At 59.8% G+C, this 14,156-nt stretch overlaps 1 protein-coding gene across 6 annotated transcripts in view; it reads left to right on the top strand.

Moving 5' to 3' along the window:
* Window positions 1-7,152: 7,152 nt before the first annotated feature.
* Window positions 7,153-14,156, top strand: part of RNF213 (ring finger protein 213) — a 104,381-nt gene continuing 97,377 nt past the window's right edge. For 2 of the 6 annotated variants that reach the window (XM_049635535.1, XM_049635534.1), the window contains exon 1: window positions 10,072-12,539. In XM_049635535.1, coding sequence (XP_049491492.1) covers window positions 11,957-12,539 — 583 coding nt within the window. In that variant the 5' untranslated portion in view covers window positions 10,072-11,956. Of the gene's footprint in view, window positions 7,239-7,835; window positions 8,724-8,854; window positions 9,154-10,071; window positions 12,540-14,156 lie in introns of those variants that run through there. The other 4 variants (XM_049635538.1, XM_049635539.1, XM_049635537.1 and 1 more) reach the window with 4 other exon arrangements.

Here is a 14,156-nt window from a genome sequence, read left to right as displayed (position 1 = left end):
GCTCTGTCGTATTTTATTCTGTGTCTGTGTCACAACGGACTCCTGAGCTTCTACACGTGACCTCTGCCTGTCCCGCCTGTGCACGCGCCTTTCCACCCCTGCTGTCACAGCCGAGGAAGCCTGTGCTCCCGGAACTTCTTAGAGAGAGGACTCACTGGGCAGATAGACCCCCTGGAGCTCACCGGTGGTCCCACCAAGACACATTCTGGCCCAGCGGCCTGGGCCCCGGTCTCGCGATGTTTCTCCCTCCAGGCCCCGAGCGTACCCCGTCCCTGAATCTGCATTTCCTTTCCTCGAGGAGCCTCTCCATCTGCACAGACAAGCATGTCCTCGAGCCCTGTCTGCCTGGCCGCCGCTGCCCAGGGTCCTGGGGGACGGCAGTCCAGTTGTCCCCAGCCCACACACCAAGCACACCCCTTCTTGAACCAGGAGACTGGCCACCCGTCTGCTCTGGAGGGCCCTACCCGCCTGTGAGCCTGGAGGACGGCTTCCCAGAATCTTCTTCCGGGGCGCAGATGCAGGGATGGGCATCGCAGCCCGGTTGGCAGTTGTAGAGAATGAAGGCCAGCTAAGCGTCTCCGTTTGGGAATGTCGTGACCGCGAAGCACATGAGCTGCAGGGCTGTGTGGCTGAGGGACGAGGCACCCCCGCGCCCCTGCACACGGGTGTTGTTGAAGGGACAGTTGCAGAACGACGTTCATCTCAAGAGACCATTTGCGGGGGCGCCTGGGGGGCTTGGTCGCTTGAGCATCTGACTCTCGATCTCAGCTCAGGTCACGATGTCACGGTTCGTGAGTTCAAGCCCCGCGTCGGGCTCTGTGCTGTCAGCGTGGATCCTGCTTGGGACTCTCTCTCTCCCTCTCTCCCTGCCCCTCCCCGCCTCGTGTGTGTGCACGCACGCATGCGGTCTTCTCTCCCTGTTAAGATCGAAAAACTTAAGTTAAAGGATGGTATTTTAATTTTGTATCAATATAGTATGTAACAATGAAGTTACAAATTTACTGAGTTTAAAATTCATAACTTATTTACGAGCTTATTAAGTTTATAATTGATTTCTAATTAGAGCTTATGTTAAATTAAAGAGAAAGGACTGGTCTGGTCAACTGCATGGAAAGAGTTGGGAATTGGGTGCCAGAAGATGCGGGGCTGGGCCCCACCATCCCTCGCCAGCAGGTAAGCCCCCTCGGGGCCTTGGCCTACGCCCCGGGGCCCATGGGACTGTGTCCACGACAGCACTGGCTGGAATGCTGCCTTCAGCAGGCTGACAAGGTCACGGCGCCACCCAACACGGTGGCCGTTAGGCAGTGGTGGGTGTCGTATGTGGATTGGCAGCACGAGACTCCCGGTGCCCCAAGCACGCGACTTTATTGGGAAAGAGGATCGTTAACAGGTGTAATGAGCTGAGACGAGTCCATACTGGATCAGGATGGGCCCTAACCTTTTCGCTCAGTGCTTAGGAAATGAGCTTGGGTGCGGACACGCCCCCAGGAAGAAGCAGCCGGCAGAAGTCGGGTGATGCTTCTACAAGCAGAGGAACAGCACAGACGGTCAGCTTTGCCGCAGGGAACGCATTCCGCCTCCGCCTCGGAAGGAAGCAGGCCCGCTGGCCCCCGGATCCTGGACCTGGGGGGGCTCCGCCTGGGCCATGCTGCTTTGTTACAGCCGCCCTGACCGAGCAGCGAGATCTTCAGTGCTGGCTCCTACAAGTCTCCCCCCCGCTTCCTGGCTGGCTGGGGGTCCCCTCCGTGCCACCCAGCCATGGGTGCCCCGGGAAGCCACAGCCTGAGAATGGCAGAGAGCGGGTCACCTGCGGAGCACACGCCCACCGGTGCCGCCCGCCTGTCACAGCAGCTCGGAGCCCTGGAGACGCAGCGAACGGTGACGTAGGACCCCACCGTCGAGGGAAGCACAACCTGTGCCACAGACGTGAGCCACGCGTGCCGTTTTAACACTGCCAGCGGCCCTGCCGAACGAGCAAAAGGTAACGGGTGATATTAACGTATTATCATCCGAAATGCTACCCTTTCCACCTGTGATCTACACGCGACTCACCGACGAGACTCTTGACGTGAGTTTTCTCGTACGAGATCCTCGAGGCCCAACGCGGATTGTACGCTCACGGCACGTCCCCGTTCAGACGAGCCACGCTTTGAGCTTTGTGCCCCGTGTGTCGTGTGGCTGCCGTGTCGGAGAACCCAGGTTTGAGATGTCCGCGTCCAAGGCGGTCAGGAGGCCCATGAGCTCAGAACTCGTGTGTTTGCCTCCGCCCCCGGAGGTCGTTGGAAGAAACCGAAACAGTGGCAACGGAGGAGGCGGCGTGGCGTGGCCGGCTTGCAGAGAGCTGTTCTGAGGCCAGGTCCCGATTTCTCGCCGCGTGACGTTGGGGAAAATTGTCTGAAGTCTCCGAGACGTCATTTCCACGCCCCCCACAGGACCGCTGCAGGGATTTAATTGAAGAGCAGGGTGAAGGCCTGGCGTGCGTCACGCACGCGAGTAGCCGCTGCTGCTCAGGACCGGACCTCCTGGTGTTATTTCGTGTCCTGTTCTCCCCTCCCCGCCACAAACCGACCGCCTTCCTTGATAAGCACGTCTGAGGGGCAGTCCCAGACAGGAGGCACAGGAGACGGTTTTCGGCAGGACTCTGGATGGGGGGGGGAGGGCGGAGGGGAGGGCGGGAGGGAAGCGTGTGGGCCCAGGCTCCCGCCCCCGGGGGAAGTGAGTCAGGGCGGGTCCCCTGTGTCTGCTGCCTCAGGCCTCCTCTGTGGTCTGATGCCACCGTGGAACAGGGTCCCCAGGGCCGCCAGGCTCAGTGGCCAAGTCCCTGCAGGCCCCACCCCCAGCGAAGCCTCCCCGTGGGTCAGGGTGCTCTGCTTGCTAACATGGGGAGCGGTGGGTGTCCCCGTTAGTGGGGCAGGAACTCCCTCTTCACTAGAAAGTCTGCCCGGAGCTGGGCTTCCCTGAGCGGACACCAAGCCTTTTTCTGACTGAAATGTGATTATCCGTATAAAATCTCTTCTGGGGCGCCTTGGGGGCTCAGTCGGCTCAGTGTCCGACTTCAACTCAGGTCATGATCTCAGCATTCCTGGTTCCCGAGTTCGAGCCCCGCATCGGGCTCTGTGCTGACAGCTCAGAGCCTGGAGCCTGCTTCTGATTCTGTGTCTCCCCCTCTCCCTGCCCCTCCCCTGCTTGTGCTCTGTGTGTCTCTCTGTCAAAAATAAATGTTAAAAAATAATAAAATTTAAAAAATAAAAATTAAATCTCCCTGTGTAGATTTAACTATCCTTTGTAAATTCAGCTACTGATGCTGGCAGAGAACCTGTCCCCCTCCCTCCAGCTTTAAGATAAAAAAAAAAATTCATTTTTGTTTAATGCTTATTTTTGAGAAAGACAGAGACAGCAAGGGAGGGGCAGAGAGAGAGGGAGACACAGAATCCAAAGCAGGCTCCAGGCTCCAAGCTGTCAGCACAGAGCCCAACGCGGGGCTCGAACCCCTGAACCGTGAGATCATGACCTGAGCTGAAGTCGGATGCCCAACCGACTGAGCCACCCAGGCGCCCCTAAAATAATTTTAATCCTGTGGAAGGACCCACGTTTATTATCCAAACCACAGGAACCTTTGGCTGTGCCAGATGGCTGCACCCTTTCAGAGGAGTTTGGGCAAAGCCCAGGAGCTGGTTCCTGTAATAGGTTGAATTGTGTCCCCTGAAAAGAGTTAATTCTTGACCCTAGATGCCTGTGACTGTGACCTTATTTGGAAACAGGGTCTCTGAGAACATAATTAGGTGTGTTGAGAGGAGGTCATACTGGGTTAGGGTGGCCCTAAATCTGATGGCTGGCGTCCTTCGAGGGGATGGGGACACATGCGAGGAGAATGCTGTCCAGGAGCCACCAAGTCACTCGGTCGCCTTCTTCTCAATTCTGTGGCCCCTGCCCCCTAAACAAACAGGGAACCATCGCCTTTCCCTGAGGGCCACTCTTCTTGTCTGTTCAGGGCCTACAGCCCACGTCTGGGGCTCAGAATGGAGGATGTTTCTGGCCCCCGCTGTTTTAACCTGGGGGCCTTCTGACACCAGGTAGCTTTTACTGCATGGGGTCAAGAGCACGATCCCTAGTCAAGAATATCGAGGCCCAGAAAACTGGCTCCCAGCAGCCGAACCCCACCCGACCAACCTGCACCCCAGAGCCTGTTAACGAGCAGCTTAACGACCGGGTCTGTCACTCAGATAGACGTGTTGTCTTTCCACGGGGAAAACCGGCGCCGAAGATGCGATCTGAAGGCAGGCCGGTTGTCAGACACAATCAAAGCCGGGAACTACAGGGCCCCTCGCTTGGCACGGTTTTCATTTGCACAGACCTGGGATAAGTGAGAGCGTTTTGTTCAGCCCTGCCTGCTCACACAAGCTGTGCTTTCAGATGGCTGGAGGCTCCGATCCGGACCAGGGCCACAGGCAGGACCGTGGGCAGTGGCAGAACCGCTTCTCCTCATAAGGCCCCCTCTTCTCGGCCCCTCCCTGCCGCTTCCCGCACTTACTCTCCCTGCAAAGTTTGCCGCCCGCCCCCTGCTGGCTGCCCTGTAGCAGGAGAACATCCTTCCTGCCGGTGAGCCCACGACTATCCATCCACGCAGGGGAGAAACAAGACTGGCCGACAAAGGGTGTTTGGGTCCGACTGAATCCATGCCACAAACTCTGGTGGTTGCAATATCAAGACCAAAGACATTTCAAATGATCCAACGTCAACGGGATCTGGAAGATCTAAGCCGGGTTTGGCCAGGTGGACCACGTGGCCGAGTCAACGGGGTCCTCGGCTGAGGTCATGCAGCTGACCGAGGGCATAACGACCAGACAGGCTTTCCCGCAGCAGATCCCCCACGGGGAGGAGTCAGGCTCTTTGTGAACGCTGGGCCAAGAGGAGAGTCGAGCCTGCGGGGTCTACCTCACCCTGTGTTTAAGGACAAAGCTGACACCTTTCCTCACCCCCTCCCTCCTTCATCCCAGGATCCCACCCTGCTCCTGCGCCCGACCGTCAGTCTCTGTTCCTGGCTTGTATTTTGTTGTTTTCTGTTTGAATTTTAATGGTATTAGGTCATACTACATTTACACGTTATGTTATACTATATTTTATCGTGTGCGTATTTTAACGTCTGTGTTTGTTACATCAGTACAGACTAGGGAAGGTCAGGGGTCTTTTCTGGGGGCATCAGCTGGGCTCCTAACACCTGGCTTTTCCATGCCTTCTTTGCTCTGTCTTTATTTGGTGTTCCCTGTGGGTTTTGACTTGGTTCTTTGGGGGGCTCACCGTCCCTATGGTGCAGATGTCCTGCTGACAGGGACACTTGCTGTCAGCTTCTCAGCACCTAGAGGCAGGAGTGTCCAAAGCCCCTACTTTCTTTGGAACACCTGGTGGCTTGTATCCGCACGTGTCCGAACAGGGTGTCCGGGCCGACCGTGCTACGTACGAACGTCTCAGTAGAGAGTCACAGCAAAATCTAAGCCTGGGACACACCATCGGCCGCTCCCTGAACCCAAACCCTAAGCTAGTCCTGCACCCTAACATGCACCCTCAGGCTAGCCCCCCAGGGAGGTCACTGAAGTGGTGTGGGTCCGGCCCCTGACACCTCCCCGGACCCAATCCTAGTCCGAGCCATGGCTCTGGCCCTCAGGGGGCCCACCTCCTAGATCTGAGAACGGATTGCTGGCCCATTGACAATGACCCGGTCAGATGTGTCTCCTCAGCCGTTTGACTTGTCCAGGACGGGCATCCTGACCCTGCCAGGCTGCCGGCAGTGCCCGCTGTGTGGGCCCTTCAACGACTCCCTGGTACTGTGGGCAGGCTCAAGGTTCTGGTGCACATGCCGGTGGGGCCCGTGAGCCATCACTGCCCCTCAGGAAGGGTGCCACTGGCCAGCGGGGCTGGCTTGTTACTGGCCTGGAAGAGGGTCTGGGTTTTGGTCTGCTTGCATGGCCCCAAATCTAACAGGGTAGGGCTGGGCTCTCCCTTCGCTCGCCAGAGGAGTCCCAGCACGGAGCGTCTTTGGGCACCAGGAGTCTTCCCCGGATTCTGACCGAGCCCCCTCGCCTCCTCGGTGCAGTCAGCCACCCTCCCACTACAGGGTTTGTGCACCCCCCTCCCCCCCGCCCCGCATCCAGCCTGCCCAGCCTGGCACCCCTGGCTGGAGCCCCTTTCTTTCAGGACAAGCTCTCTCTCTTCTGCACCCCGTACAAGGTCAGCACAAGGTCCAAGGCCACAGCACTGGACACGGCCTGGATCCTGCCCAGATCCAGATGAACTGACTAGACAGCGGGGGGTGGCTGATAGGGAGTCGGGGTTGGTAGCTTCCAGCACACGTGAGACCGTCTTCGGCAACCTGTGCCGAGCACCCCCTAAGCACTGCCTGAGCTCGGACGGTGACGCTGGGATCCAGTGCAGAAGCCAGCCCTGCAAGGGGGGAAGGGGGCGCATCGCAGGAGGGGGACCCCAAGACCTGAGCTTGTGGTCCCAGTCGAGAGCAAGGACGGTGTGACTGGCGAGTGTGGGGAGGAGAGGGCTGGAGACCCGGGCAGGGCGGGAACCCGGGCCTTTTGAATTTGATAATCAGCCTAAGCGGAGATTGTAGCGGCACAGGTTCCGGGGAGGGGACAGTGAGGAATCAGTGCTACTCCTGGAACGCCAGCGTTTACTGTATTATTACCGTCAATAAGAGATTCTCCAACAGCTCTAGGGTGCCAGACTCCGAACTCACAGAGGAGGAAACAGGGTTGGAGGCATTGGCGTGCAGACGCAGGTTGGGGTGCCCTCTCGGTTATCAGTGACCATTGAAGGGCTGGGCGCCGGCTGCGAAGTCTCTACTGCCATCTGTGGTCACTTAATCGGCCCAAGGCCCCGATGCCCCTTGCACCGAGTGACCCGCCTGGCGTCCTCTGTGCCCCTCCGGGGACCGCCGCTGGCTCCACGGGGAGGTGGGCACTGTCCAGGGTGCTGTGCGCCGGGGCTGGAGGCTGCTCGGGGAGACCCGGGTGCGGACCCCTGCGGGGCTACACCCGGGGCTCGGCGAGCCCCGCCCCGCGTGCAGCGGCAGGCGGCGCCTTCCCCTTGGCCGGGCGCCGGGTCCACTGGGGGGCGCCATAGGAGGGGGCATTCCGGCCGCTCCCTCTGGCGGGCGGACGCGGTCGGGGGGGGGGGGGCCTGGACGTCAGAACGGGACCGGCGGCGGTGGCCTGGGCGCGGGGGCGCTGTAGGTGCGAGCGGGCGCGGGGATGCGGGGCGCGGGGCCGACGAGGTGCGGGGATGCGGGGCGCGGGGCCGTGGGTCTGGGTCGCGGCGCCTGCGTGCTGCGCGCCGTCGCCTCCGGGCTGCCTCTTCCTGCGGCGCCGGGTTTCGGTTTCGCCTCCGGCTCCGGGGTGCGGACTCCGCCCCCGAGCCGCGCCTCCCCCGGAGCGGAATCCTTGGCTTTCTCCGGTGGCCGCCACGGAGCGGTGTTGTTACCAAAGGGTGTCCCTACGTGTCTCCACAGTCACTTTTAGGAGAACGGCGTCCCCGTCCCCGTAACCGCGCGGCCCAGAGCGCAGCGTCCTCCCGGGTTTCTAGGACTGCCCGCCGCCAGGGTCCCCGGGCCAGGATGGGCACCTCGGCCGTGACGGCCTCCAGGGTCGCCAGGCGGCCGCGGGGAGGCCAGAGGAGGAGGGAGCGCAGAGATGGGGAGGCCAGCCGCCCCTGCCCTGCTCCTGCCCTGCTCCTACCCCCACGCCCCCGCCCCTACCCCCTACCCCCGATGCCCCTGACCCGCCCCCACCTCCCCACCCCCACCCCCTACCCGCGCCGCCCCTGCCCGCCGCCAGGCTTTGTTTAGTGGCGGTTGCGGGGGATGGGCTTTGAGTTTGGCGCAGTTCTGAAGTTGGGGAAGAGGAAGGGAAACGTCGGGAAGCTCTAGGATGGAGTAGCGTCCGGGGCCTGGGTTCTCATTTCTGCCCTCAGGCCCTTGGTGCCTGCGGGAAACAATAGGACCCTTCAGGGTGGGTTTCAGTGCCCTACTGTGACATTCCTGGCCTGTGGGGAGGCAGAGCCTGGCCGAGGAGGACGACTCTGGGGTAGAGGCCAGCGCCATGGGGAGTCACTGAAAGTCTTGGAGTGAGAGCCCAGACCAGGAGGGTGGTCGCTTCCGGGCCATGTAGGGGTCAGGGGCCAGGTGGGGGGCAGGGCCCGGCTGTGGCAGGCTGGGCCCGGCTGTGAACCTGCCTCACACGGGTCTAGCCCTGCCTTCCCCCGGAGAGCTCACTAGGGAGTGGAGAGCAGGCCAAGTCTGGGGGAGGCAGGGGCGGGCAGCAGGGTCAGGGCCCGGAGGACACAGCCTGCCCACCTGCCTGTTGTTAGGAATCCTGACGGCTACCCGGGTCAGCCCGGGGCTGCCCGTGCAGGCTGGTCGCTTGGTGGGTTCTGACTCAGCCGGTGTCGGCTGGCGTTTCTTCAGTGCCGTTTGCCTCACCTAACTCTCATGTCACCTGTGAGTCAGGTGCTTTTGTCCCCGAGCCCCTGGTCCCGAGCGCACCGTGGGCATCCTCAGAGTCTTATTTCTGAGTTTTGCACGTGCTGTGTCTCTGCCTGGAACCATCCCCCCTCTGCCCACACCCAGTTCTCAGTAGTCCCAGCCCCATCTCAGCCCGGGGTCGGGGGTGGGGGGGGGCGCACAGTTCTCGACTCACTGAGTGATGGAGAGCCCAGGAGGGGTGAGCCTGGCTGGGGCAGTAGAAAGGGAACGGAGTGCCGCGCCAATGGCGGGGGAGGGGGTGAGACCCTCAGGGCTGGAGGGAGTGGGGGAGGGAGTGGGGAGGGCTTAGTGGGGAATCAGGCAGGGGAGGTGCTAGGGATGGGTTTCGATTGAGCTGATTGAGCCGAGGAACTTCTGGGTGCTTTAATTTCCCTTTCCCTGAAAATGAAACCGAAGCAGGGCTGGTCACATGACGGGTGGCTCAATATATAGTCAGCTGCCTTGGGACCCTTCCTTTTCCTTCCAGACCTGCCTGAGCTTGCCGGCCTGGAGAAGACCCGTCCCGGGAGGAATGGAGTGTCTTTCGTGCGGGCATGTCTCCAAAGAGGATGCCCCCAAGTTCTGCAGCGAGTGTGGACAGAGGCTGCTCCCTGCAGCCCCCGTGGCAGGTAAGGGCCAAGCAGGGGCGGTGGGCTGGGCCCCGGCTCCTTCCCGCGTCCCCCTGCTGAAATGGAAACTGCGCCGGCAGGCAGCTCAGGCGGGCAGCAGGGGGTCTTCTGTGGCCAAAGAACTCTTACCGGAAGAAGCACAGTTGTGAAAAGAGCAGTTTCATCTGCTCCTTTGCTGGAAGCTTCTGTTGCTCTTAAAACTTTCAATTTCGTTTCTTGGAGAGGAGAACTCGAGGGTTCTCCGCCCCCTCGTGAATGGGAAGCGTCGGGGGCTGAGCTGAGGGGGGCTGAGCTGAGGGGTCGTAGCGGATTTCAGGGGATGCTGTGGAAGCGGTGTCCCAGGTGCTGGGGTGGGGTGAGGGGTCCCCGCAGCCTGGACTGGCAGTCTCCTTCCCGGGGAGGGGTGGCAGGTCGGTGCATGAAAGGGGAACCGTGTCTGGTGGCCCTCACTCACCCCTGGCTCAGGTTGGTCCTCAACTCTCTTGGCGTCCGGGACTTCCGACTGACTTCCTTCCCTTGTTAGGCATTCTGGGACCACAGGACTTTTGCACTCTCTGTTCCCTCCTCTTGGAACATACCTGTTCTCCGAGGGCAGCACCATGACCCCCTCACCTCCCTTCAGCCTTTGCTCCTCTGTCCCTCTGTCTCCTCCTACCTGGAGGCCCACTCTGGCCGCCCAGGGAAAAACGGCCCCTCCGCCTCCCCCACAGCCGAATTACCCTTTCTTCATCAGGCTGCTTGCCCTCCTAGCATTTGGACCACGACAGCCGGCGGCTTCGGAGGGGACCTTTGTTCTCTTGTTAGCTGCTTTTCTTCAAGTCCCTTGCACACAATAGGTGCTGAATTAATGCTTTGGGGGCCAATCAAAGAAAGTTCTCTAGAAGACCACGTGTGTTTTCTTTTTTTTAAAAAAAGTTTTATTTATTTAGGTGATCTCTGCACCCAGCGTGGGGCTTGAACTCACAACCCCAAGATTAAGAGTCTGGGTGCTGTACCGACAGAACCAGCCAGGCACACCAGCCTTGTGTGTTTTCTAAATACGAGGGTGTGTGTGTGTGTGTGTGTGTGTGTCCGTAAATGCTGTCAATACCAACCTTCTTGCTCTCCGACCTTTGGTAACCTGCCAAAGTGCGCTGTGTGTTAGGGGTGAGGCGATTCTTCCCTGAAACAACAGCCTTGGTACAAAGTGCTCACGTCACAGATGCTTTTATTGGACCGTAAGAGGGTCAAAGAGGCTGCTGCCATTGCTGTCAATTTCTGTTTGATTTTCTTGTGCTGCAGCCCCCGGAGGGAGGAGGTCTGGCCCCAGGGGTCTGTCTTTGCCTGTGGATCCCACGGGGCTTGACTCATGCAGGCGGGCTCGGGGCTCGATGTCCTCTCTCGTTATTGATCCCTGGCTGTCCGGGTGTGGAACGGCCAGCATAGCTGAGCTCCTGGTGTCCGGCTGGAATTTCCCACCTGCCAGGGCTCCCCATCCCTGGCCGTTAGTACACGCGCCTGGATGGGAGACCTTGTGTGTGTGTGTGTCGGGGGGGTCTTTGGGACCCCAGAGATTAAACAAACCCAAAAACCAAAATCAGAGCTTTTGGTTAAATTCAGGGAGCCTGGCGCCGTGCCAAGTGTTGAGGGCACAGCTATCATAAATTCCCATCTTACAGACGCCAAGAGTGAAGCCGAGGGAGGTCAAGTATCTTGCCTACAGTCCCGCGGCTAGCAACTAGCAGAGACGGGGTGGGAGGGGGTCCCGGATTTGGATCCCGGCCTGGCGGCTCCGGAGCTCGTGCCCTGGGAGGGAGCCGTGGTCTTGGAGGGCAGGTAGTGGGCGGGGGGCCCTCTGTGTCTGCTCCGTTGTGCCTGCCCAGCCAGGCTGGGCAGACGTGCAGCCCAGGGCCCTGCTGGTGTTCGTTTTCTCAGTGCCCGGGGTTCCTTTTCTTTCCGCTTAGAAGAGTGGAGAGGTGGACCCAAAATGCACAGCTTATTAGGGTAAAAATAGTAGGAGAGCTCTCTTTATTGAGAGGGAACATTGGGAAGAGAATGCCCGCTAACCACGGGCCAGGAAGGGTCTTTGTGTTATAAGGTCCTGGTCGTCCCGCTTCCCTTCCCCCTGGGTCCTTCTCAGGTTCTTCCCCCCCTTGGCCGGATAGCTCTAGGGGGTGTCCCTTCCTGATTGGCTCCTTTCCGTTGTGTGAGGGGTGGCCTACGGTATCCGGTGTCCGTTCTTGTAGGAAGTACATTTTATGGTCTACTTTGAGGTCGAGTCTTTTGTCAAATTCCTAAGGGGACCCTGAGGGGGAGTAGGTGGGTGTCTGTCACATTCGTAAGAGGACGCCTGAGGGGGTTTGCTGTAGTCCCGATGCTCCCAGCATTGCTCTAAAATATGTGTTTTTCTCCACCCAGGGGCCTCGGGTCCTAACCTTTTCCTCTTTGCCTCTTTTCTTCTATCTTTTCCCATCCTATCTACAGGCACTGGCCTGTAGTGGGGGCCAGGGGTCAGGGGTCAGGGTGTGGCAGGGGTTGAGTGTGGGCCTCAGGCTTCAAATGAGTTACTGAACCGGTAAAGCAGGGGGATTCTGTGACGGACAGGCAAAGAGGAGTCACAGGTGCCTCCTGGAGACCCACCGCTTAGGGAAAACGCGCTTTGCGCCTCTCGGGGTCTCCGTGGAAGCCCACTGTACCTCTGCCCGCCTCTCGTTTTGCGTGAGGGGCTCTCGGAGTGCTGCCCAGGGCATCCGACGTGCCTGCCAACAGAGCAGGGGAAACGGAAGTTCTGGGTGAGAACCTGGGCGTGCAGCCTTTTTACAGAATGCCGAGAAGTCCGCCTGTGGTCACCAGGCAGGGCCCTGCCCATCCCGGCCGTCAGGGAGAGCAGTGCAAAGCCCCCAGCCTCCGAAATGCTGGCACCTGCTGGCGGTTCCGCTGGCCGGTCTGTGAACCGTGGGTGGTGCCGGGTCACATGGGTGGCCCTCCCTGCTGCTGGCGGGAGCGGGGCCGGGCCCTCGTCACTCAGGAGGGACACACAGGAGGATGGGACTCTGCCCGCCGGGTCCCCAAGGGCCTGGGGTCTGAGGAGCAACACCGTCCCACCCGCCCCAAGCACATCGCTTCCTGCTTCCTGCTTCCTGCTTCCCGGCCTCTCTTGCTCCCTCACACCCTGGCTGTGCCTCTCTATTTACAGGAAAACAAACTGAAACCAAGATGCAGAGGGCTTGGCTGGAGCTCCGGAGGGACATCTTCTCCATTCAGCCGCTCATGGGCCCTCCAGCCTGCCCAGCCCTTGAGCTCAGGGGACTCCAGACCTGGGGCTGGGGGACCCGGTGGCTGCGGACAGGGCCGGTCCCTCGGGAGCCCGATCGCAGCCTTGGAGAGGCTGGTGTGGCTGTTCAGAGGTGCTGATGATATAATTTGCTATGGGGTTCGAAAGCAAACCATCAAGAAAGAATTCTCGAGACCTTTTTTGGTATAAAAAAGGTGGTTTTATTGAGGCACAGGGACAGGACCCCCTGGGCAGAAAGAGCTGCATTGGGGTAGTGCAGAGCCATTGATTATATACTTAACGTCGGAGGAGTAGAGACAAAGGAAGTTCCCAAAGGGACTTTCATATGTTAAAGAAGTCTCTGGATCCTGGAGGCCTGGCTGTTGTCAAGCTAAGGCGGTTTTTCCCTGTAGCAGAACTTTAACATTAAGACAGTTGGGGGTTCCTGGAGGAAGGTCAGACCTGGGTGGTCTCAAATATTTGTCAACGGGCCGCAGATTATAGGGAAAGTTAATTTTGTCTACATTTCTTTTGCCTTTGTTCCCCACATCACCGAACACCTGGGTCCTGGGGGAGCCGGCCGGGGGCGGGGGTGGGGACACATGCAGAAGTATGGATGGGGAGAGAGTCCCAGCCCATCCTGGGCAGAGGGTGGCCACCTTTGCCAGGGGTAATGTTGGGCCAGTCCGAGGGTGGGGGGCGGGGTGGGCCAGGTGTCCCAGGGGAGCCAGGTGGGCCTTCTTCCTTAAGGGCTAGAAGGTTACTTTCAGGGGATGAAGTTCTGGGCAACCTGTTTACTTTTTAATTTTTGCTATTTCCAAGTTTCCTTGATGTTTTTATAATGGAAAGAAGACGAGATGCCTAAGACCCTGAAGGTGTCTGGGGGAGGGCTGGGGGCCGCTGAGGGGGCTCGGGAGGCAGACGGGGCACGGGTGGGGTGGCCCGGGGGTGTCGGGGTGGCAGTGGAGGGGGTCGCCCGTCAGGGATGGGAACCATCTGCCTGTTTGTGCCTGTGGGTCCGCCGGTGTGGGCACTTCCTTCCGGGGCCGCCCGCACAGGCTGGGGGCCGTGCTCAGGACACCTGACTTAGCAGGTGGTGGAGGCGAGGAGGACCTGGAGGGTTGTGTTGTTCAGCGCACTGGGTTTTTCTTTTTGTCAGCTGTGGTAAAACGTGTAACAGAAAAGTTACCATTTGGATGGTGTTTACTGTTACGGTGGCTGGGTTCACACTGTTGTGTAGACTTCACCGCCGTCCACCTCCAGAGCAATTCTCATCTTCCCAAACTGCAAATACTAATCCGCGAATGGGAACCCCCGGCCCCCGATCCCCCCTCCCCGCCCCGAACCTCGTGCCTTACCTGCTTTAGGCTTCGGGGCAAGGAAGCCGCTGCAGCCACTGTTTTCAGGCTGAGGCAGGGGCCGGGGTTGCTGGGGGTCCCGGGCTAGCGGCTGGCCGGCCCAGGGTTGCGCGCGCTGCACCCCCAGACCTGTTTCTGGGGCACTCGCTAGGAGCCAGCGTGGGTGATTGATTCAGGATGAGCTGATTTTGTGCAACATTTTGTTGTGGCAGTGATTGGGGGCTGCCCGCCTGCCAGGCCCCTGCTTTCTTCCCCCTGTTCATGTGCTAATCAGCCATTGACCCGCTGTGGGGATCTGAAGGGGAGTTCAGGCCCACTTAGCTCTCTGGATTCTAGAAGGTTTTCTTACCGGCAGGCTTGCCTTTTGCAGGGGCGCCAGGGGCCCCGCGGGG

The sequence above is a fragment of the Panthera uncia genome, chromosome E1, assembly GCF_023721935.1.
Source record: "Panthera uncia isolate 11264 chromosome E1, Puncia_PCG_1.0, whole genome shotgun sequence".
Taxonomy (NCBI): Eukaryota; Metazoa; Chordata; class Mammalia; order Carnivora; family Felidae; genus Panthera; species Panthera uncia.
This window is presented reverse-complemented; position numbering and strand designations above follow the sequence as displayed.